The sequence below is a fragment of the Dipodomys spectabilis genome, unplaced genomic scaffold, assembly GCF_019054845.1.
Source record: "Dipodomys spectabilis isolate Male_0828 unplaced genomic scaffold, ASM1905484v1 ptg000063l, whole genome shotgun sequence".
Taxonomy (NCBI): domain Eukaryota; kingdom Metazoa; phylum Chordata; class Mammalia; order Rodentia; family Heteromyidae; genus Dipodomys; species Dipodomys spectabilis.
The window spans coordinates 4,776,135-4,801,500 of NW_024870740.1; the positions used below are offsets into that span (position 1 = coordinate 4,776,135).

The 25,366-nt window shown below is 39.1% G+C and overlaps 2 protein-coding genes across 4 annotated transcripts in view; both read right to left on the bottom strand.

Moving 5' to 3' along the window:
* The window catches only part of Mrps28 (mitochondrial ribosomal protein S28), a 95,750-nt gene extending 88,842 nt beyond the window's left edge, over nt 1-6,908 (bottom strand). Inside the window, exon 1 of the mRNA XM_042680664.1 lies at nt 6,674-6,908. Coding sequence (XP_042536598.1) covers nt 6,674-6,886 — 213 coding nt within the window. The 5' untranslated portion in view covers nt 6,887-6,908. The remainder of the gene's footprint in view (nt 1-6,673) is intronic.
* A 3,183-nt stretch (nt 6,909-10,091) lies between these two features.
* The window catches only part of Tpd52 (tumor protein D52), an 85,462-nt gene continuing 70,187 nt past the window's right edge, over nt 10,092-25,366 (bottom strand). For 2 of the 3 annotated variants that reach the window (XM_042680663.1, XM_042680661.1), the window contains exons 4-6: nt 22,921-23,022; nt 15,217-15,265; nt 10,092-12,798 (exon numbers count right to left, since the gene is read on the bottom strand). In XM_042680663.1, the coding sequence (XP_042536597.1) occupies nt 12,679-12,798; nt 15,217-15,265; nt 22,921-23,022 (271 nt within the window). In that variant the 3' untranslated portion in view covers nt 10,092-12,678. The remainder of the gene's footprint in view (nt 12,799-15,216; nt 15,266-22,920; nt 23,023-25,366) is intronic. The other variant, XM_042680662.1, reaches the window with a different exon arrangement.

The window sequence follows — 25,366 nt, forward strand, 5'->3', positions numbered from 1 at the left end:
CTAAGCTCAAGAGGATCATTCAGGAAATTTTTGAGAATTTATATTCCAGTAAGTTGGAAAATTTAGAAGAAATGCTTAAGTTCTTAGACACATATGATCTACAAAAATTCATCCAGGAAGATATAATAAAACAAAACAGATCAATAACAAAATATTGAAACTGTAGTAAAAAGTCTCCCAACAAAGAAAAGTTTAGAACAAGAAACATCAACAACCTTCCTCAGACAAAATTAGTCCATAAAACAAAGGAAAAGAGCATTTCCAAACCCATGATACAAAGCCACTATCATCCTGATATCAAAACAGAGAAAAACACAACATAAAGAAAACTATAATTTCCTTGAACATATTGACAAAAATCTCAATAAAATACTTGCAAATCAAATTAAACAACATACATGTAGAAGATCATACACCATGATCAAGTTAGTTTCATTCCAAGGATACAAGGATGGTTCTACACAAATAATTACATGTAATATATCACATAGTGTAAAGGACAAAATCCGCATAAGCATCTCAATAAATGTTGAAAGTCTTTGAAAACACTCAACACCCTTCATGATAAAAGCATGGAAGAAACTAGAAATAGAAGGAATGTGTCTCAATATAATAAAACTATATATGACAAATTTATAGCCAACATTATACTGAATAGAAGAAAATAAGACCATTTGCTGCAAAATCAGGAACAGGACAAAGATATCTGTACTCTTATTCAATATAGTACATAATTCCTAGCCAAAACAATAAGGCAAGAGAAAAGTTAGAGGGGATGTAAATAGTAAATGAAAAAATAAAAATTATTTATAATCTGCAAATGTATATAAAATGCCCTAAAGACTTCACCAAAACACTCTTAGATGTGATAAACATTTTCAGAAAAGTAGATTATCTACATTCCAATAACGAACAAGCTAAGGAAGAAATCAGAAAAATAATCTGAAGAGAGAAACTGAAGAAAATGCTAGATGGTAGAAACACTTCCCATGTTCATGGTGGGTAGAATATTGATAGAATAGCCATATTACCAAGAGCAATCGAAAGATTAAATACAATCCCTACCAATATTCCAATGACATTCTACACACAACTTGACAAAGGAATCCTAAAATTCATTTGGAAGCATAAAGACCCTCAAATAGCCAAAGCAATCTTAAGTAAATTCTGAAGTATTATAATATCCATTCAAATTACATTACAGAGCCACAGTGAAAAAAATAGCATAGTATTGGTTGAAAACAAACATGTAGAGCAATGGAACAGAAGACATAGAAACAAACAGCTATAGCCATCTGATTTTTGACAAAATGCCCAAAAGATACATTGAGGAACAGATAGTGCCTTTAACAAATGGAAAAACTGGATGTCCACATGCAGAAGACTAAAAAATAGATCCCTACCTCTCACCATTTACAAAAATCAATTCAAAATAGATCAAAGACAAAACTACTTCAGGATCAAACTACTAGAGGAAAATAGAGAAAACATTTCAAGATATAGGTAGAATCAAGGACTTTTATGAACAGGACTCAAAGCATAGAAAATAAGACTAATAACTGACATTTAGGACAGTGTCAAATGCAAAAGCTTCTGTACATAAAAAGAAAATCATCAGATTGAAGAGACAGCCTATAAAATAAGAGAAAATATGACAGGGGATTTAAAATCTAAAATACATAAAGAACTAAAAATTTTAAACATCAAAATAACAATTCAAGCTGGGCACCAGTGGCTCATGCCTGTAATCCTAGCTACTCAGGAGACTGAGATCTGAGGATCAAGGTTTGAAGCCAATCTGGGCAGGAAATTCTGTAACACTATTACCTCCAATAAACTACTCAAAATAAGTAAATAAGTAAATAAAAGCTGGAAGTTGCGCTGTGGCTCAATTGGTAGAGTGCTTGCCTTGAGCAAGGATAGGGAGAGTACCCAGGCCTAAAGTTCAAGCCCCAACAAGTCATCCAATGAACAAGTGAACTGAACAGATACTTTTCAAGTGAGAAATACAAATTGCTTATAAATACTTGAAAAAAAATTTGAGTATCTTTGACCATCAGAGAATATGGATCAAAATGATACTGAAATTCTCATCAAAATTACTCCAGTCAGAATTGCTATTACCAAGAAAATTTAAAACAAGCCGGGTGCCAGTGGCTCAAGCCTGTAATCTACTCAGGAACTTAGGATCTGGAGGATCATAGTTCAAAGGTCAGCCCTGGAAGCAAAATCCATGAGAGTCTATCTCCAAAATAACCAGCAAAAAGCTGGGCTATAGCACAGCTCAAGTGGTAGCATGCCAGCTAAGCAAACAAACTCAAGATCCCAAGTTTGAACTCAGGTATCAAAACAAAAAAAAATTAACATACTTGTAGTAGTCATATATGTACATTTAACACTCTCAAGTGGCTAAGGCAGGAGGATCTTGAGTTGAAGGCTAGCCTGAGTTATATAGCTAGTTCCTGGACACTTTGGGCTACAAGGCTACAAAGTGAGGTCCTGTCTTAAAACAAAAAGAGAGAGAGATAGAGAAAGAAAGAGAGAAGAGAGGAGAGGTGAAGAAGAAAGAAGGGAGACAGGAAGGGATGATCATTAGTTCAGGATTAACTAGGGCTATATTTTATACAAAACAACAACAAAACCCACAACACTGATAATGGGAATGTATATGTAAATTAATGCAACTACTATGGAGAATAGTATGGAGATATCTCTAAAAACTAAACATAGAACTACCTTGTATTCCAATGATAGTACTCCTGGGCATTTATCCAAAAGATTACAAAACAGATAAAGACATTTGCACACCCATGTTTCAATGCTGCACTATTTACCATAGTCAAGTTATGTAAGTAGTCCTGATGCCCTAAAATAGATGAGTGGGTTAAGAAAATGTGATATATACACATCAATTTTATTCATCCATTAATGTTATTATGTTATTTGCAGGTTAATGGATGGACCTGGAAAAAAAAAAAATCTATGTTAAGTGAAGTAAGTCAGGCTGAGAGACAAAGGATGCATGTTTTTTCTCATATGTGGAAGTTTTGTATAGGGCCACATTCATATTATACAAACTGACTAAAGTATGATATAGATTCTAATAGTGTAACTAATTTGACAACTTAATCAAATGAATACCATGAAGCTGAAACATGTTTTGTCTTATAGGAGTTGGGGAGGAGTACAGACACTTATGGAAGACCCTTTAAGGAAAAGGAGGCAGATGAATGGAGAGAAATGGTTGGTGAATATGTAAAAATGTGAGAGATGGGCGGGGCTGAGACAGATGTAGGGGAAGAATGATGAAAGGAGTGACATTGATCAAGATGCTTTGTACTCATAAATTTGACAGATTGAATTGAAATCCCTTTGTACTACTTAAAGATTTAGAAAGAAAAAACATGGGGATGTAGCTCAGTGGAAGAGTATTTGCTTAGCAACTGCAAGAAATCCAAGATCCCAAGGCTGATCCTCAGAACACACACACACACACACACACACACACAAACACTTTTTAAAAAATGTCATTCCTAGAGCTTGAACTTAGAGCCTGGACCCTGTCACCAAACTTTTTCACTCAAAGCTAGCACTCTACCACCTGACCCATAGCTCCACTTCTGGCTTTTTTTTGTGTGTGTGATTAATTGGAGATTACAGTCTTTCCTGCCTGAACTGGCTTCGAAGCACTATTCTCAGATCTCAGCCTCCTGAGTTGCTAGGATGACAGGTGTGAGCCACAGGTGCCCAGCTTAAATACACTTTTAAGTAGTTTTAGGCTTATAGCAAAATGCACAAGATAGTAGAAGGGTATATCTCATGCACTCCCTGACTACTCTCATGTATAGCCTCACCTGTATCAACAACCACCTCTAGCAGGGCATATACTTGTTATAAGGGATGAAGTTACAATGGAATTCTAGCAGCATCACTGTGAAACTGTTCTCTAAAAAGCAGGGGAGAGAAGAAATGAACTGAACTACCCAAAAGTTAAAATGTATTGAGTGAAATTTACTCTGCAGTCAGTATTGATAGCATCTGAACTGTACTATTTCAAATCGACTTTTGCTCTGACAGAAAACAGATAGGCTAGGTAGCTTGACCAACTCACTCATGGAGGCAGCAGAATGAGTATGAAACTGAGTCTAAGCTTTTAATTTCGGTATCAAGCAGGATAAGAATGGAAAGAGGTGTCCAATGCAGTGGTGAGATGTATATTTAATCTGCAGGCGAGGTGAACGGAGGCTTACAAATTCCCAAGTAAAGTCAAAACACCATCTCTTTAAGTCTCTGCAGTCATATAATTCTATTGCAGTATGTATAATGCCCTGGAGTGGTGAGCAATTGGAGTCTGTAGTATTAAGAATCTTAAAGGGATCACAATTCAAAATGCTATAATACTAAGAACCTACAAGACCAAGACTACATACAGCTCAGCCTCCTGAAACCTTCCTCCCCAGAAAATTCTCTTTTCATTAAGCCAAAGTGTCAAAAATTAGGAATAAGTGAACTATGTGTCACAACCAAACACACCTTGCCCCCACTTCACAGAGTAAAATTTTCTGAACTGTAAGAGGTAAGGAAAAGTGCTCAAGGACACTCCCCTCACTTTAAGCTTGAATGAGCAATCTAAAGCACACTGGGGCTAGCAGGAAACACCCTAGCCACCCCCCTGCCAAAACTGAGCAGCCCAATTAGAACTGCCTTAGAAAGGAAAGAAAGGAGAATCCTGGTCACTTAGTCTAGGTTCTTTTCTTTATTAAACAAGCTTTATAGCTTACCATGTGTCAATGCTCAAGTATAAGACATTTTGAGCTCCAAATACTTGTTATACATGCGATACCAAAATTTCCATTCTTGTCACAATTAACTCAGTTGCTGTGAATTATTTTCTGGCATTTATAAAGGTGACTGAAATGTAGGGCATATGGTGGGAGAAGGGAGAGAAAGAAAAGTGGGAAAATAAGAACCAGGGAAATTTCTTTTCCTATATAAATATTTGAAGACGTATTTAATCCTTAAATTCTAAAACTTGCTCTTTAGAGGCTTCAGATCTTTTATTGCAATTTGGAATTGTTCTGATTATGTTCCCTCCAAACAGGTCCACATCCTTAGTTATCTGCCTCAGTACTGGGGAATTAAGTTTCAGATAAATTTAAGATGATCAAATGACCTTAAAATAGGGGCATTATTCTGGATTATTTAGATGGTCCCAATAAGGGACCTCAAATGGAAGTAAGGCAGCAGAGATAATCATAAGGAAGTTATGAGAACTTCACCTGGTTTTGTTGGCTGACACTAAGGTTTGAACTCAGGGTCTTGAACTCGCTTGGCTTGAGTTCTACCAGTTAAGTCATGCCTCCAGAGATAATTTCATTTAGTGTTGCTACTGAAGATGGTAGAAGGGCACAGTGCGCTAATGAATGTCAGTAGCCCCAACAACAGGGATCAGGCAAGACAACATCCCAGAACCTAAATCACACTTTGATTAGAGTCCAGAGACCTGGAGTATTTTAATCTTTTAAAAACTGCTCAAATGGGAGCTGGGAAGGTGGCTCAGTGGCAGAGTGCTTGCCTTGCATGCATTAGGCCCTGAGTTCGATTTCTCAGCACCACATAAGCAGAAAAAGCTGGAAGTGGCACTGTGGAGCACTAGTGTTGAGCTGAGGAGCTCAGGCCCAGAGTTCAGGTCCACGACCGACCAAAAAAAAACAAAAACACACAACTACTCAAGTGGTAAAGCCCATGACTTTGGGTTCAGTCCTCAGTACTACAATCAATTAAAGGATTAAAATACTCCGGGTTTCTTCTAATCCTTGAATTTCAGGAAAAACAAAACAAAAAAAATTTACATTACCTACTAAAATGACCCTATAATCCAGACGCCTGTAAACTACTTGGTGCTATTCCCCAAAGAGATACATACAGAAATTTAGAATGTTCTTTATCACCCAATTTCATGTCTGCTGAATCTAATAATTAATAATAATTGTCCGTATGTCTACTTCTATCTCTAATATGTTTTGTATTAGTGTTGGCCAAGAAGAGATAGTAATTTAAAAAACATACACACAGAAAACAGGACACAGGTAATTTCTGACAGAGTAAGTTATTCACCCAAGTTCAGAAAAAAGAACTCAAACAAAAAGTAATTCTACCATTCGCCTATCCATCTAATTAACAAACGTCTACAGGGAGGCTGGTGCGCCGGCTCCGAGCGCCACGCCGCATCCATGGTCGGCCGAGGCCGGCGGAGCCATCTCTTCCGGGCGCGTCCACTTTCCGGGAGCGACCCTGGCCAAGCCTCGGGGGCAGCCGCACCCCGTCAGTCGCCAACACTGGGCACCAGAACACTCTCCCCACGACATGTGGACAGCCACCGCGGCGACCCAGAAACGCCGCACGACGAATACAGAGAAAGCACCCGCCAAGCGCTAACAGCACGACCAGCCCGGAGGCAAGCTTGCCCCGGCAGCTCCCAGGATCCCGGCCAGCCCGGAGGTCCCACCTCCGTCCCGAGCATCCCTCCTAGGGGCCTAGCCCCGCCCAACCCAGACGTCATGAGCACAGCTCCACCCGCACCGCGTCCTGGGTGTGGCTCCACTCCCCCAACACCGCCCCGCCCCGCCCCGCCCATCGCGTTGTGGGCGTGGCTCCGGCGACTGGCTCTCACCGGCTGGGAGGCTGCTGCCTTCCGCTGCAGCTCCGAGTGCCGCTCTAGCGCCTCCGCGAAGCCGCGCGGGCGCGCCTCACGTTCTGAGGAATGGGAACTCCCGCTCTCTGAGCTACTCTCCGTGCCTACTCCTCGAAAGGACCTGGAGGATAGAAACACTCGTAGGAAGTAGGTCTCAGGAGCCACGACACGAGCCCGACACAGCGCCGCCATGACGCCTTCACGGCCTCTGACCTATGGCCTACGTTCCGCAAGCGCGCAGGTCAAGGGGCGGGGCAACTGGAGACCCGCCCGCTCTACTGGAACTCGATTGGTTGGTGGGCGTGTCTTGTCCTGTGCGCGGGAGCGGTGTGTTGTAGATTTCAGACCGAGTGGGTGAAACCAATCGTCAGTGGATTCTCCACCGCAGTGCGTAGGAGTGCATGGCAATGCGACACGTGCTGTTCTCCACGTCGGGGTAAACTGGCTGGTTCTAAAGACCAGGTGGTCTTTGAATACAAGCAATCACTGGAATTACTCCCGCTTGATGCGCGCGCATACACACACACACACGAGGTCCAGCTTCTCTTTTCCTAACATGATATATACTGTACTTGCATCTTGAATGTCTGCCCTGCCAACTTTGTAGACTCCATAACAGGACACATAGTAGGGCCTAATAGACCGTTGTGAAACCCAGGGTCCCAGTTTGTCCTTGACCACTTCTGTGGCCAGTCCGCTTGCGTTACGAACATAGTAATCTTGGAGACACGTTTTTTCACTGCTCGAAAATTCCAATCCCATCTCAGGACGTAGAGATTTCATAATGTGGCAGGAGCCTGAGGCCCTGAGTTCAAACCCTGGCACCTCCAAAAACAGAAGGGCGGATATTTGGAATGTGCCCATATATAGCACCACCAGACAGCCCCCATGTACATGTTAAACTCAATGTGGGTACTTAGTTTGCCCATCATCCTTAAAACCAAACCTAACACCAGACTTCTTAAAGTGTTTATGGATTAAGCAGTTCACCCGTTGTTTAGCAGTTTGCTGCTAACCCACAGGTTAGCAGGTGACACAATTTCCCATGTCATTGAAAGAACTTGAGGGATGGAATTTTGAGGACCACACATTTTATAAATGCCTTTGACAATTATTTAAATCCAATGCTCTCAACCTATGTACAGAGAACACTAGTAAGCACACTGACCTAGGAAAAATGCATAATTCTATGTATCACATAAGATTTATTATCACCATGAGAAAATTACAACTTCCATAGATAAAATTCTACTCCAAGTGAGTTTCCCTGTGGTCATTTAAACTATTTCCCTTGGTCATTTATAGACTTTGGCCTAAAACAATGTTGCATGATTTTTGTATGGCTATTGCTACTTCCATTTTTCAGGGAAAAAACTTGGCAAAATGTAGAGTATCAACAATGACCTTTAAGAACCCTCCCTAGTCCTTATCTCAGATTCCCCAATTTCATGTTGCTGATGTGTTTCCTTTCTCGTTTGCAGAACCAGGCCACAGTGCCAAATTTCACTAAGTGCTTTATACACTTACAGTAGTACTTCATATGGGAGCTGGTGGATGTAGCTTAATAGTACAGTGTTTGCCTATCATACTCAAGGTGCTGGCTTCAGTACCAGCACCAAATACTACATCAGTATGGATAGAACAAGTGAGGTTACTAAGGTGCTGACTCTAAAGTTCAGCAATGTATTATACTTATGCCTTGCCTCAGCCAAGTGTCAAGCTTCTGAAGAACTGTGTCCAGAGGCATTCTGGGAATGTCTTGTACCTTTTTAATGTTTATGATGGGCTCTATATAATCTCAGAATAAGATGTCAGGCAATAGTTGAGGCTTTGAGTTTTATTTGAAGATTGAAAATCACTGCCACATTAAACACATTTTGTGAAAACAATGCAAAACTCACCAGAGTTTAAAAACTTGAGTTTTTATCAGTTAACTTCAAGTTATGCCTTGGTTCTCTGCTTGCTTTGTTATAGCAATGGAAGCATCAAATGAAATGAGAGAACAAAGCAGTAAGCCAACAAGAGGGATCTCCCCAGGCTTTTCTGCCTACACATGCACCAGAAGGAATATATAGTGGCAAGGTTCTCATATCCTTGAGGCATCTTAAGGATTCTCATCTGGCTCTACCTGCACTTTTTGTCTTGCTTTATTAAAAATTTAGGCCCCTTTTCTCCTCTTACAAGTTATTCATACATCATGTTAATATATATTGCTAAATGTATTAGTAATGGCAGATGGCTAGGAAAGTGAACAGAAAATAAATCATGTCTAAACTGGAGATAGTTTCATCTACAAATTATGATGCTGCCACATCCCTGAGTGAAAAACTATTGTAAAATGCCAGAGTCATTCCTGAAAGCTCAGTAAGTGGCTAGTGGTGGCTAAGAGGTGATTAGAAATTCCAAGCTTTACTGTAGCTACTCAGGAGGCTAAGACCTGAGGATCATGGTTCAAAGCCAGCCCAGGCAAGAAAGTCCGTGAGCCTCATCTCCAATAAACCACCAGAAAACCAGAAGTGGCACTGTGGCTCAAGTGGTAGAGTGCTAGCCTTGAGCTGAAGAGCTCAGGGACAGTGCTCAGGCCCAGAGTTCACACCCCAAGACTGACCAAAAAAGAAAAGAATTCCAAGCCTCTTGGGCCGGGGATGTGGCTCAGTGATAAGAGCATTTGCCATCATGCTTGAAGCCCTGTTTGATTGTCATTATTAAAAGAGAAAAGGAAAAATAGAAATATCTTAACCACAGGTTTAAGTCTGGAAAAAACGTTTTTTTAAGTCTTGAACCAACAGAGGCTATGTTAATAACAGTGCCGCTGGAGCCACAGAAATGGAGATCATTAAAGACCATGTAGGAGACAATTAGGGGTCCACAAAAGCATGAAAGGAGTTGAGTTGGAGGAATACTAAGTCGTAACACTGGAAAATAAGAACAGAGAATCTATCCTACAAATCAAAGGAAACTTTTAGCATATTGTGTTCAAGTCAAAGATTAAAACCAATTAGAAATGTATTTAAACTGTAAAACTGTGACTTTTTCTGTGATAGAAATCTACATTAAGGGGCTGGGAAGGTGGCTCAGTGGTAGAGCACATGCCTTGCATGCCAGAGGCCCTGGGTTCGATTCCTCAGCACCACAAGTGGTAGAGTGCTAGCCTTGAGCTGAAGAGCTGAGGGACAGCGCCCAGGCCCAGAGTTCAGGCCCCACGACCGGACCAAAAAAAAATAAAAATAAATAAATACCTTCTGGTATTCAGCATGTAGCCTTTTCATTTGTGCCTGATAAACTGATTCGATATAGCTGCTCACTCTTCTCTGCAAACCCAAGACTTAAAGAGTTTGGGCCTTACGCTGCACAGTGGACTTACCCCTCTCCTCAACACATACAAAAGAATCCATGCCCAAATTATAGAATTTTTTTATTGTTTTTAAACACAATACAAAAAAAATACAGTGTGTATCTTAATATCCAGAAACAGTTCAAAAGAAATGTGTATTTTCTGTAGTGCAGTAATTACTTTGAGTTGCTAAGATGATAATCCAATTAATAAATCCTCTTCCATTGTTTACTTTGACTCTTAACCCTAAGAACTCTTGTTATATTACCCACATACTCCATAAAGATTTTAAAAAAATCTTTTTTTGTAAAAAGGTTATTTTTTTCTATTACACTTCTTATGTCCTTAAATTTCTGAGATTTTATAAGTATCTGAGATTTCAGTTGTTTTCTTATAGTGTCAAAGACAAAACTCAATCATGTAGCCAAAGGTCTATTTCGAGTATTCTAATTATATTTTCAACTGCTTACTTATCAGAGAATTCATTATATGGAATGTGTCACAAAGATCATTTTAAGTAATATTTCTAAATCCATGTTTATTTTTCTAAATTGATCCAGACTGATCCACACTTTTTATTACTTCCCTTAGGAAATATTTTACAACAGATTAAATTTTTTATATTAAGTATAGGAAGATATCTAGAAAATTGATTTTCAACTTCTTTCCCAACTATCGCCAAGATTCACCTACAATACCATCCTACTCCCCACTACCATTTCTATCACTGTTATGTGGGCAGTAAAGAAGTTTCTAGATAATTTAAAGCAATTTCCATCTTACTTTGTTTTGCTTGTTGAAAACAAGCACAGGACAGGGCACTGTAGATTAATGTAATGAAGATACTGGAAAAACAACAACAAAGAAAATTGAAGACTGACTGATAGAAAAAAAAAATCTTAAGTTACACTGAATAACTGCAAAATTCAACACATCTACTCTGGAACAATGCTACCACAACTATGGCCTTAAAACTTGTAGGAATAAATTATTTTAAAATATGTTAGTCTGAGACCCTGCAGAAATTTAAAATAGATGACGGGCAAAAAAAAAAAAAAAACCTTTTTTCTAAAGCATAGACACCAGCTGATTCTTTAATACAACAATGGTTCCCAGACCATTGGTCTCATAATAAATGTTGAGACCTATACTGCTGATATACAGAATTTATTAAGCTTTTCACATGTAATAGAGCATAGTTTCAATTGCATCCAAAGTTCTAACAAAAGCTCTAGCAACAGAGAAAGGCAGCATGTCACTTTAGAAAAACACTGTGCTTTTCAAATTTGGTTTTCAGGAGGATTTATCCCCAAGTAAATGTAGTCATGCTTTCAAAAAAAATGCTTTGGGTCACTCCAAGCTTGGCAAATAACATTTGGCATAATCTATAATAAAATAATCACAACTTGATAAATAACAGATACAACATTGTAGGCCATAAACATTTACAACGTAAGGAAATGGTGGTGGTGTCAGTAGTTTATTAGAATGCATAGCATACTTTGCCTTTAGGTAGATTCACCCAGAGGCTTTGACTCATTAGCCCCAACACTCAATTTTCAAAATAGGGCCAATGTCAACAGTACTAATTCACAATTGGAAACATGCTGATATTTTGAGAATGTGACCTGATTTTTATTAATGCATTACAACCTTAGGAGTTACCACCAACACCTCACTATAAAAAATGTTCAAGTTCTATTACTCATATCACTTTGTGTGCTTCTGAAAGGATTGCTAAATGGATGAAATGGAGACTGCAATGTTTCTCTTGGTGTGATGGGTTTTTGCTACTCAGATCTACAAAGCCTTCAAAGCTTTGAAACATGAGTATTATGTGTGAGCTCATATTTCAACCTACTAATAAATAATCTTCTTGATTTAGGATGTTATTTTGTCAATTTATTCTGAAATTAAAATTTTAAGCTTGAAAAAAAGAAAAAGATTATATAAGTGGCATAATAGCTAATATGCTGAACAGGTTGTCACAAATGATAAGTAACAAGGATATGGCAGGAATTCCCACTCTGAAGTCACCTTGTAGTTTGAGTTACTACTGTACATATTGTTACAGAACTTTAAGAAAATGGATGTACAGTTGTTTGCTTTAGCTTGGTGTCAGACACCTAGATATGTACCTTATATGAAAACAATGTTTATTCAGAAGTGTTTTTATTTTTGTAGTTCTTCCTTTAAAGCTAAAGAAAACAACACTGAAACTTTTATTATTCAGGACTGGGAAGATTTAAAAGAACAATTTTTAGTGAGGAATCAAATATACAGATTCAAATAGGAAAAAAATCATACAGAAGACAATGATCAAACTGGAATCCACTTTGTCAGGCAGGAAAGCAACTAAGTTCACTGCAGCTGCTACTCAATTCAGGAGCATCCCTAGATACAACATATAGTCTTTGTAATGCTGATTCCTAAATAAAGGGCCTTAAGTGGATATGACAGGGTTATTATCTGGAAACAGAAGTGAAGGTATTTTCATTTTGGTTAACCCACAAATTATTTGGTCAAAGAAATAATGTAAAGCTAAATAACAGCACATCTGGTAGAAATCCATGGCAATGCATGTTGACAGGATGTGCTTGGATCTTGCCTGCAGCATCTGGCAGTGGGGAGCAGAACAAAGGTAGGAATCTCAAGGGCTCTCCTGCGTAGGTTCTGAAGGTGGCTCCGTGGCAGTGGCACTGGCACTAGCAGTTGAATTCAAGACTTCTCCAAAATCACCACCAGCAGGCTTGGTTCCCCCTACTTTAGACTTAAAAAAAGTTCAAAGAACAAAACAAAACAAAAAAAGAAATAAAGTTAGCTGACTCTGCCCCCCACAAAAAGGAACTCTAATTTTACTTTCAAGAGCAAATAAGTTGGGAACCTAATTGTATCACTACACGTATGAAATTTAGTACTGCTACAGCAAAGATTGATGGTTTAATAACAAAATGTATATTCTCTTTCCTTGCTGAAATATTTAGATTGGTAAATTCTACCCTTTTGCCAATTGTCCTTCATGGAGTAGTTAAAAAAAACCCAAAAACTCTGTAAAGCCTACTACTCTAAATTACCTATTCAACTCCTGTGACACTTGGACAAACACTTTGTATTGCATCAAACATCATTCAAGAAATGCTACTGAAGCCAGGCACTGGTGGGTCACACTTGAAATCCTATCTACTTAGGAGGCTGAGATCTGAAAATTGAATTTTGAAGCCAGCTAGGGAAGGAAACAAGTTCACCAAAAAGACAGAAGTTGAGTATTAGCCCTGAGCAAAAAGAGCTCAGGGACACTGCCAAGGTCCTGCTGGTACCAAAAAAGGAAAAAGAAGAAAGAGAAATGCTACTGCACAAAATGAATCAAAGAAATATGTGGTTCTTTTCTTTCTCCCAGTTTTGATGTTTTTTTTGTTGTTGTTGTTGTTGATCTCCCTTTTTGCATTGTTTGTCTTTGGGTGGATAACGGGAGGAGCAGAAATGGGAGACAAAGAGTGAACAAATGCAGCAGTAGTGCTCAGTAGACACTAAGTTGAAAAGGAACTATGCAACTTTTGGGGGGACAGGAGGGAAAAACAGAGAGAGCGAGGGAAGGGATGATCTTGTCCGAAAAGACTGACTTATATAAAAGTTTACCTAACTTATGTAAAAGTTTAAAATAGAAAAGTGCTACTGAGTAAAATGAATGAAAGAAATAGATGGTTTGTTTTCTTTCTCCAGTTTTGATGTTTTTTATTTTGTTTTGTTTTCAGCCTGGGCACTGTCCCTTTGCATTCTCACTCAAGGCTGTAGCTCTACCACTTCAGCTACAGCTTCACTTCTGGCTTTCAGGTGGTTAACTGGAGATTAGAGTCTCACAAACTTCCTGCCCAGGGTGGCTTCAAACTGTGATCCTCAGACCTTAGCCTCCTGAGTAGGATTACTAGGTATGAGCCACAGATACTTGGCAGATAGGCAGACTCAAGATATTCACTACCTCCTCATTCTAACTATAGAACTTAAACCTACACCTCAACAGAACCGCACATTCATACATACATGAAATTTCTGAAGATTTACCCCCAATCTACTAAGCCTGAAATTCTATCAATGTATTTGTTTGCCAGATACTGGTGGTTCACACCTATAGTTCTAGCTACTCAGGAAGCTGATAATTGAGGGTCAAGATTTGCATCTAGCCTGGGAAGACAAACTGGACAGACATATCTACAATTAACCAGCAAAAAACTGTAACTGGAAGTGTGGCTCAAGAGGCAGAGCACCAGTGTGACTGAAAAAGCCATATGAAAGTGTAAGGTCCTGAGTTCAAGCCCCAGTGCCAGCACAAATAAACATCTGAGTAAATATATCAGCCTTTCATTTATATTATATTTCATGCTTTTCAAAGCCTTACGTATCACATCACTCCATACCAGGCAGTGACCAAGGATGGGACTCCTTTCCTCTGAGCTCAGTCTTAACTGACTTGCTCTAACAATCTTTGTGATCACCCATCAGAATCTTTTGAGAAATTTGCATAACTCATCCCCATTGTTTCCCCACATTTATTAAGACACATTCCTTTATTATAAGAAATTGCTATAGTCCATGTAATTCAACACATCCCTTCTTCAATTCTTTTTTGAAGACATTATATGGCTGTAGCACCTACCTACTTGATGAGAACTGGACACATGGGATAGTCTGTAAGTCTGCTCACCATCTAGTTCCACAACCAATCCCTTTTATTCTGGCCCAACTTCCAGAAATCTCTGGCTTTTTTCCCCCTCTGAACCACTATCTTTGGCCTGAGTTACAAGTCTTATCACCTGATGAATTTACCCATGTACAACCATCATCTCCCCCCCCCCCCCCCCCTCCTCCAGCCATCAAGTATACTGATGCCAGGGATTTTCTTTACTTCTTTACTTCTTTTACTGATGCCAGGGATTTTCTTTACTTCAAAAGCATAATAGCATAGTACATACAGGATAGGCTGAGGTGCTAGCACCAAATTTTAAAAATAGTGCTTTCTATATTGTTAATAGTGTATAATAGTTACAGTAAATGTTGTCAAATTAGGAAAATATTTGAAATGAATGGAGTAATATTCTTACTCTCCTTTAATTTAAAAAAATCCTTATGTGAATAGACCCAAAGAAAAAGTGGCAAGCAGTATGTCACAAAGATAGTTCATCTCTCTACTTGCCTTTAAGTTTTCAACCTTTTCTTCAAACGATTTGAAAGTCGGAGAGTTTCTATGGAGAGAAATAAATATATAATAAAGTTACAAACACTGAACAACATCAACAATTCTGGAAAACAAAAAAGCAGTAGTTAACTACATTCCTCTTAACCATTATCCTTAGTCAGGAAAAGCATATATATTTATCTGTGTGATCGGTGCCCAAACATACATGTAGATATTTATTACGTAAAGTGATCAGTTTCTAAGTTAGTATTTCTATAAGTCTGCTTTTGAATCTGAAGACAACCACATCTACATATAAGTGACAGAGTCAAGTACATGTCTGAGGAAAGGGAATCCAAGATCAGCTGAACATCAATTCTGTCATTCCCCCAACCTTTCATGGTACAAGGTGCTACTGTTAGATTGGTTTAATTCTAATTAAGGTACTATTTCTAGAACTCCTATTTAAATTCTCATCTTGCAGGCTTCCCACATGAAAGCACATCCTATCAGGACAGGACCACATGAGGTTCTATTACAGGGCTCCTAATTCCCAAGAGGCAGCACATGAGATAGATGAAGGACCAAATAGGAAGTGAGTAGTCCTCAGAACCCACAGGAAACATCCTAAGATGGTTCAGATTAATTCGCCCAAATCATTGACAGAAGGGAATAGTGTTTTTGCCTCTCATACAAATCTGATCTCCTTGATATATCATCTCCTTGAATATCCATCTGCTGATGAGATCAAAAGGACACAAAAGGGTACAACAAGTTTCTTCCTTCCACACTCAAGGGGGTACCTCATGCCCCATCCCCCACCCCCCAGCATGGTAATGGCAGAATACTGGAAGCCAATGTTCCTCAAATGTGGCTTCCACACCAACTGCATCAGCAGTAGAAGATGAATTCTCAACTTGCACCCCAGCTTGTGGAATGGGCCCAGCACAGGGTTAAACAGGCCTCCGGTTAATGCCAACATACACCAAAGTCTAAGCAAGGCATATACTGTTAAGAACTCCTGCTTCTCTGGAGAGATGAGGTGAAGTAATGACATATACTACTTGTAAGTGCTCTCTGATGAAACTGGACAGTAGCATTAAATTGGGCAGACTTAAACCACAGTTGGTTCCAAATGTCACTCTTGGATGAGAGAAGCAAAAATGAGAAGATTGGGCCAAGTGTAGGAGCTCATGCTTATAATCTCACTTAATGGGAAGGCAAAGATTGGAGGATTGAGGTTTGAGGTCAGCCAGGGGAAAAAATAATAATTGATGAGATCCCTAGCTCAACAAATAACTTGATCGTGATGGTCTTGCCTATAATCTCAGTTACGTGGTAGGCCATAGCTTAGAGGATGACAATCTAAGACCAGCCCAGGGAAGAATAATCTAAAGCCAATTAAGAAAAAGAAGGTGGGCCATATATATATATATATATATATATATATATATATATCTCTGAAAAGCGATGGCTCATTAGAAAGTAGTATTCACTTTCTAATTAAACCAATATCAGATATGAAACAAAATATGGTTTTTAGAAGTGGAAATTTAAAAAATCTTTTAAGAGTTCACAAATATCTAACAATTCTCTTGCTCATATGCAAACACTATGTATGTCAACACTATAAAGAGAGGAGGTGAAACTTGACACAGTGTCAAGCCTGAAGCTTATTCAGGATAGAATTCAAGTTCTCTACTTCACAACAATTGGGATTCAGTAGTTTTTTGAAATTGTGATTAAGTGATGACATAAATTTCACATATTTCACAGTATTGTAGAATAGTGATTACTTAAAGTCACAAACACATTTTAACCTTCACAAGGCAAATTGCCATTATCATGGACTATAAAGTTTGTGAATTCTATGAGTTTGACAATACAGTTATTTCTTCCACATCAGGTGATATTTACATTTCTTTCCTTTTGCTTAGTGTAAGCTGTTCCCTCTTTCCCTCTCATTCCTCCCTTCCCATCTCTGCCTTTGAGTTGCTTAGTTCATTTTCATCTATGTCCATTGCAGCTGATGGACCCCTCTGTTGTATGTTTTCCTGTTTCCCGTTGATTCTGTGTCCTCCTCCTAGCTTCCCTCCGCATATATATACAAATATATGTGGTCAAGAACATGAAGTCATTTAGAAATTATATGACAAAATGAGTGGAGGTCCTTTGTTTCTCAAGTCCTATCTACTTTGTCATATCTCCTTGCATTTTGGCTTTAGCATACACATATCAGGGAGACCATGTGCCATTTGTCTCTCTGCTCTTGACTTACATTGCTTAAAATGGTTAGCTCTAGTTCCATCAATTTCTCTTCAAATGTCATTATTTTGTCCTTTCTAATGGCTAGATAATATTCCATTGTATATAGGTACTACAATTTCTGGGAGATTCAGCATTTAAATAAAGCACAGGAAAGCATCAGACCAATCCCATTCTGGAAAAAATATACTTTACCTCATAGCAGGCATGCTAATTGAATGTTGAATGGAGCGTATACTAAGAGGCAGCATTAAAAGAGACAGAAATGAAGTTAGTATATAGAGGTAATTTGACATAGAGAAAGCCAACAAAACTTGATTCCTCTCTAGGAGCTTTATTCTTTCAGCCCCACAAAGAATTCTGCTTTTTGAGGTGGAGGGGATCAAAGTTATTCTAACATAATTCATTTGGGTTCGTGGGTGAATGTAATCCCACTTTTTATTAGAGCTAATAATGCAAGCTTGAATTTTTTTCAAAGCATGCTGAAACTAAAGTGCTTTTCTCTAGATCTGTGAGGCCTTATATCAAGGCTCAGAAATTCAAAGGTTTACCCAAAACCAAGGCAGAATCAAGAATGGAACTTGGGTCTTCAGAACCCTGATTGAGTGTTCACCACCTCCCCTCAAAAACAAAGCACACACGCAAACATGAATACATGGACAAGCAAAGCCAGTGAAAGGCAGGGGTCTTCTTTCTCTCAGCATTTGTTCCCAGGTCAGAGCTGGTAGGATTCAAAACAAATCACTGATTTGACACCTTTGTGTGATTATATATTACATACCACTCTGTAGAAATAACAATACCACTCTGTAGAAATAAGACAATTTACACTGTCTCCAATTATACTAAATGCTCTTCAAAGATTATTCCAATAACACTTGACCTTCTCTCTTAGGAGATCCACCTTCTACTACAGGTCAATGTAGCTTATTGTCATTCAGGATCAAGAGTATACACTCTCAGCCATCTCCCCGAGGAACCAGCTCAGAAGTTCAAAGGATCTTCATCTTTTGGTCTGTAAGATCCCTGCATTCTGTTAAAGTGCACCATATATTTTTGCTAATATGCACAAAATATTGTACTCACTGGCACTATATGTTTTTGGTAAATAATCTTTCATTTGGACAAAGTAGGTAGTTCAAGGTACTAATTGTTGACTAAATATTGTTCTATGACTTTTTGTTCTCAAAGACTCAGTTATTACAAATGACAGTGTTTTAAATGAAGCTCCTCACATTGTTTTGTTTTAATAGCTAAGAAGATATGTATGATCTTGATATGTATAAACAGTCCAGTATGAGCAGGGCACCGGTGGCTCATGCCTATAATCCTAGCTACTCAGGAGACTGAGATCTAAGGATCACTGTTTGAAGCCAGCCAGGCAAAAAGTTCCCGAGACTCTTTTTCTCTCCAATTAACCACTAAAAAAACAGAAGTAATGCTGGCTCAAGTGGTAGAGCAGTAGCCTTCAGCACAAGGAAGCTCAGTGGTAGCACCCAGCCCCATGAGTTCAAGCCAAACAACTGACCAAAGACAAAACAAGCACTCTAGCAGTTTATAAAATCAAAATAACCAGTATAGTGTTTGGACATCTCTATAGTTGATGACTGATGTATCACAGAACAAGACTTCTCACTTTCCTACAGTAGTGGCCAACTACCCTGGGGGGAATTTGCTAGTTCTTTTCCTGCTTCATCTTTTGAAGTATATTGGCCCTATATTTGAAGGACAGATTAATGAGTAAGATCTTTTCTACACTACCAGAGCTCCAATCTTCAGATCCTTTTAAAGCAGTACCTGTTTAATGCAGTAACCTCTTTGCCACAAAGCATTTATATGACACTTGGAAACTCACATGATACTTGAGCATCAATGGGACTCCATCCATCACATCTAATCTCCTGTGTTTGGACTGAATGAAGGGAAGGAGTCAAGATTCTTTCTCAGCACATATTGTAATTAGGACACTACACTACTGATCCAGCTAATGGTAAATACTTGAGTTAAAAAGTCACATACACTCAAACATTGGCAGAATACAGGTGTAAGAGGAAGAGGAAATCAGTTCCCTGTGAATAAAAATAATAAGCAGAGAGAGAAGTAGGAAAAACAGGGAGAAAGGATGGTGTAGGGAACAAGGCAGAGTGGAAAAGAACTTTACTTTCTGTTTGGAGTGGCTTCTAGAAGCTATGTCAGTTTGTAACATGTTTCCTGTCAGCCTGGTTTGAGTTTCCTTTCTCCCTAGATCACAAAATAACCTTGTATCTGTGAAACATACTCCCCTTTTGAGTTGGACAAGCATAACATGGTTTTCTTTATGATCCAAATATTCTCCTACAACATTCATTTTGGCAGATATCATCAAATTCTGGACACAGAATGTGAATAATGGCCAAACATAGACAAATGGCTTGTCTATGGGACTAACACATCACATCTATCTGATAGTTATCAACAAAATGAGTCAACACACAGCTAATTCTAATCATTGCTCCCACACACCTATGGAAAACCAAATTCTCATTCCCAGTGTCTGTCTCCATCCATCTTGTTCTTTCTATGTTTCCAACTCCTCTACCCCTAAAGCTGGTAGATCACAATTAGGACCTCAATCTCAAGGGCTAATTTACTGGTTAGGTAAAACATAAACTATTTCTAAAACCAAGAGTCTAAAACCTTCTCCTTCCATGCTTTTCTATGCTCATAATGATATGAGAGAGTGAAATCACTGGACTAAATTTGCAGACTTGGATTAATTAACAGGATTAACCCAAGTACTTCCTGGCAGCAGCCTCCCACCTCTATCCCTGGGGAGAAGAGCCTCCTGGTAGGAGTAGAACAGATCTGCTTTAGGGCCCATCTGCAGCAGGCACTCTCCTGCTAGCTGAATGCATGTGACAGTAAGCTTAGTCAATTGCCTATAGCACTCAGGCTATGTTAATTGAACTTCAAAGAAACACTGACACCTCACATGACAAAAGGAGGAAGAGCATTCCATTGTTGTTTAGCACAGTGTGTGTGTGTGTGTGTGTGCGTGCGTGCGTGTGCCCAGGGCTTGAGTCTGGGCACAGTCCATGAACTTTTTTTTACTCAAGGCTAGCACTTCTACCACTTGAGCTACACTTCCATGTTTGGCTTTTTGATGGCTAATTGGCAATCAGAGTCTCAAACTTTTCTGCATGGGCTGACTCCCAACCTTGATCCTCACCTTGCAGCCTTCTGAGTAGCTACGATTACAAAAGTGTAAGCCACCAGCGTCCAGCTTGATTTAAAAAAAAAATTTCTCTGGCTTTAAGCAATGTGACATCTGGAATATACACATCCTTGTGATGTACTCTATAATTTTCAGGGCTAGAGTTGCAAGATCAGAGATGTAAGTAACCTGTTTTCCTACTTAAGAAGGAAAAACACTAACTAGCTCAGTGAGCAATGACTTGAGAAGATTTGTCCAACTAGGAACAGAGATGGAGACACTGGTATTGTCCTGCCTGCTTTACACTTCAAAGATCTTCCTGCAGCTTCCTCTGACACCCAATTAGGCAGCAGAGACTGACTGGGAGAAAGGAGGGGTTTGTTCAACATCTTTCACAGCCCTTTAAAGCATGGCTTACAGGGACACCTTTTCAATGTACTTTCTCCTTTTGCAAACCATAAAACTGCCTTGACTGTGTAGTTTGAAAAGATAACTAGTATGAAGAACTACTAAAATAAAAAACCTATAAGCTAATAAAGTCTGTATTAAAAAGTATATGACAATGGTAAATTTCCTTATGTTTACTTTACCACACAACAACAAGAAAGGCGAATTACCGTAGAAGATGGAATAGTTAACAAGGCAAGGCAGCACATATGCAGTCTATTATCGCTGCATAATGGGACCCAGGTGAAGGAGAATTCCAACATCCTTACAAAAGCACCAAAGTAACAAAAGCATCAAAAACAAACAAACAAAGTCAAGACATTAAAAGGGAGGAATTCTGCATGCCATGGTCAAGCTGCTTCTTTTTACAAAGATTAAAAAAAAAAAAGAAAGAAAGAAAAAAGAAATTTTAAAAGTTAAAAAAAATCATTTCCATATCCCTTGAACCAGAGGGTCAAATTCTTCTTTTAATTTATCCATTAGCCATGGTATACAAGAAACCCTCCCTTGAAATTAGCAATGCACTAGAGAAAAAAAGGTACTTTGAATGCAAGAAGGGGATGGCAGTGGACAGACACAGCATCCACAGGAGCAGAGACACCTAATCTTGGCACACATGTCTCACACAACTGCCAGGCCACGGCGCTGGTTCCAGCTGTCCTTACCTAAAGGGATGTGAAAAGGCTTGCAATCTGTAAGAAGCCAAAGTAAGCATTAAAAAAAAGAAGAAGAACGAGGAAAAGTTCTGACCCGTTGAAAACAACGGGATAACCTACTTTAAGAGTTGCATGTTTTACCTGAGACCTAAAGCACTATACCATCCAGCTAGCAGAAAAAGTGAGAGATTTCTAACAGATCTATTTAAAACATCAGCAAAGGGTTCAAGAAAGCCACACTCACTAAGCTTACCATGATGACACGCTAACCAGAATAAATAAGGAAGTGATTTGGGTACAAAGTATCATACACTCGTTAAATCTATTCAACCAAAAAAATTCCGGTTGTAAAGCCCATGTTTCCCTTAAATAAAAACCACAGACTCATGCACTGTGAACTTTAAAAGAAAACAAAAAATACACACACAAATTGGGCATGCCAATGAAAGTACAGCTGATTGAAACCACATTTGTCATTTTGAGCACTGTCCTAATCCTTGGGGGCTGAGGGAAACACAAAAGCACTATGAAGTGATTATATATTATGAAAAGAAAATTCGAAATTTAAAGGAAAAGTCAAAAAATCATATATGTGTATACAGATAGATAGATAGATATAAACAAAGAATATGTGGCAAACTAATCTAAAAAAATAGAAAAACAACACTAAGCACCCCTCCCCACATCAAGATTCGGACCAAAGCATGAGTGGAGCTTATGAGTGAGTACAAGCCAGCACACAAATGAGCATGTGGTAATCACATCACGGTATTAAAATGTCACACAAATAAGTGAAAACCAGGTCTCGGCCCCAAAATGCACTTTCCTGCCCTTGTACTCATCTTTCTAGAAAGACACCGGGCTCTGAACACAATCACAAATGTTCAGCCACCGGAAACACACTTACCTGAATGATTGAGAAGGACTAAAAGGACAAAAAAGTTTGTAACCGGAATTTCTCAATAACCTTTAATGGATTCATAAGACGACTATTTCAATGTTAGAACATTACGACTAGAAGAATTTAGATTCTGGTACCTTCTTCACCTGAACAGAAAAGGATCCAGGATCATCCTGAGCTGAAGCTAGGAAGTCAGGCAACCACATTAACATTTGAACTTGTCCCAGCTATTTAGTGATCAAGGAGAAATGCACACATACTTTACGTCTTCCAGCTTTTTGGTGATGACTGAACCAACAGATGAAAAGGCAGCTGATGCCCTCTGTCCAGCCTGTGATAGCGTTTCAGATGTCTTCTTATATCTACAGGAAAAAGAAAAGTCAGCCTTTTCTCTATTTTATTTATTTATTTTTGTCGGTCATGGGGCTTGAACTCTGGGCCTGGGTGCTGTTCCTGAGCTCTTCAGCTCAAGGTGAGTGCTCTACCACTTGAGCCACAGAGCCACATCTGGTTTTCTGGTGGTTAATTGGAGATAGAGTCTCACGAACATTCCTGCCTGGACTGGTTTTGAACCATGATCCTCAGATCTCAGCCTCCTGAGTAGTTAGAATTACAGGTGTGAGCCTCCAGCACTCAGCTAAATTTTTTTTAATTATCTTTAAGTAGGTGTATAAAGGGGTTTCAGTTCAACATATCAATTTATGAGCACAAGACATCTTGATCCATGTCACTCCTTCCATCATTGTCCCTTATCTCTCCCTACCCTGTACATGCCCTCAAGTTACCTGGTCCTATTTCTGCATAGGTATATTGAGTATTATGACTTTATTTGCCCACTCTCTTTCTCCATTCATCTGCCTCACTCTTCTTGAGGCCTAGAGAGGAAAACCCTTGCCTAGTTTGTGGGTCTTTCCTTCATAGGCCTCTGCCTTTCCATTAGGTCCAAAGCACTGCAGAAGACTCTGCCCAAAACGACAATCATTTAGTCTTAGATGTGAATGCTACTGTCCCAGAGGTTTTGAAGAATTTTAGAAATTCTTAAAATGGAGTAAATAAAGGACCTTTACACACTGGCTCTACAAGCCGCTTAAAAGTAATGGCACTTTGCAGATAAGTAATAGCGCCTCAAGAGGAATCCAGGAAGGAGGAGGCACCGACTTTGACCACAGAAGCCTAATTTTTTCTACTTACAGCTAAGCTCTCACATCACCACACTCCATAACAGCCATCTCTGTACCTACACCAAATAGTCTCCACAAACCCTGAATCCATATGAGTAAATCCCAGTGAAAGATCACAAAATACATGAATAAATAACATGCCACCCTCAAAAACCAGTAGTAACAGAGCAGAGGACTTCAGTGGGAGTGAAGACGATGAAAGGCCAAAGGACTCACTAAAGCAATGATGAGAGAAATGGCTGATAAAATAACAGAGCAGATTGATCTTCAAGAAACTAGAAGTTCTCAAAACAATCTTACTACGAGGAGTTTTTCTACTATTGGTCATTTCAAGTGCAGTGATCATTGCCTGCTGGAAAATTCCTCCAAATAACAACTGACTAGAGAATGTCTAAAGTCCTTCAGAGCCTTCTGTAGCAGCAATCATATAATCAAAGACTGAACCATTTTTCATGCACAGTCTTTGGTAGTGCTTTAGACATCGTGCAAAGGCAGAGGCCTATAAAGAAGGGCAAAGAACCAGAAAAGGAAGTCAGACTCCTCGTTTTACAATGTTATCACACATAAAGGCACCAGAGGCAAAAAATAGATTAGTATGGCTAAGGCTTGTGTTTATTTTCTTATCCAAATAAATTTTATGGACAAGAAACAAAGTATACCAAAATAAAATTTGCCTGTTATGCTGCCAAATAATGACTTGCTGACCTGTCAAATGTGTAAAAGATTATTCTAATGTGATATCTGCTATAACACAAAAGTGGAAATTACCCTCTTCCTCTTTCTAGCTACCTGTAGGTTAGAGAAAAGCAAACAAATAAAAATTAAAACAACAACAAAAAGAACATGGTACCTACTAAAAAGATTAAGATTGCCACTGTGTAAATAAATGCCCTGGCCAGGCACCAGTGGCTCACACCTGTAATCCTAGCTACTCAGGAGGCTGAGATATGAGGATCATGGTTCAAAGCCAGCCCAGACAGGAAAGTCTGTGAGACTCTTATCTCCAATAAACCACTAATAAACCAGAAGTGGCGCTGTTGCTCAAGCAGTAGAGTGCTTGCCTTGAGCTGAAGAGCATAGGGACAGCATCCAGGCCCAGAGTTGAAGCCCCACGACCGACCAAAAAAAAAAAGCCCTGGCATTTATGTGTACCCAGTCAAGATCAAATACCTAGAATCTAGTTTATAGTTAATATAGGCAAAGGTTAATTTCCTGCATGTTTTCCCACTACCAGGTACTATGGGAGGAAAAATGACTGAAAGACAGCACAGTCACAAGTGGACTGTAGATGGCTTCTCTGCTAATGTCAGCAACTGAGCTCACCAGTTGGACAGGAACACCAAAGACAGGGAACAGCTCAAATCTGTTGCTAGAAGCTTTCGCCCCCTTGTGTTGGGAAAGAAAACTGCACTGTACAATACTGCATTGTATCTGGTGTAATCAGAAAGATGTCTTCCAGCACGCCTCTGCCATGCAACAGACTGTGATCTAAGAATCTTACATACAAAGACGACCTGCTCCTTAG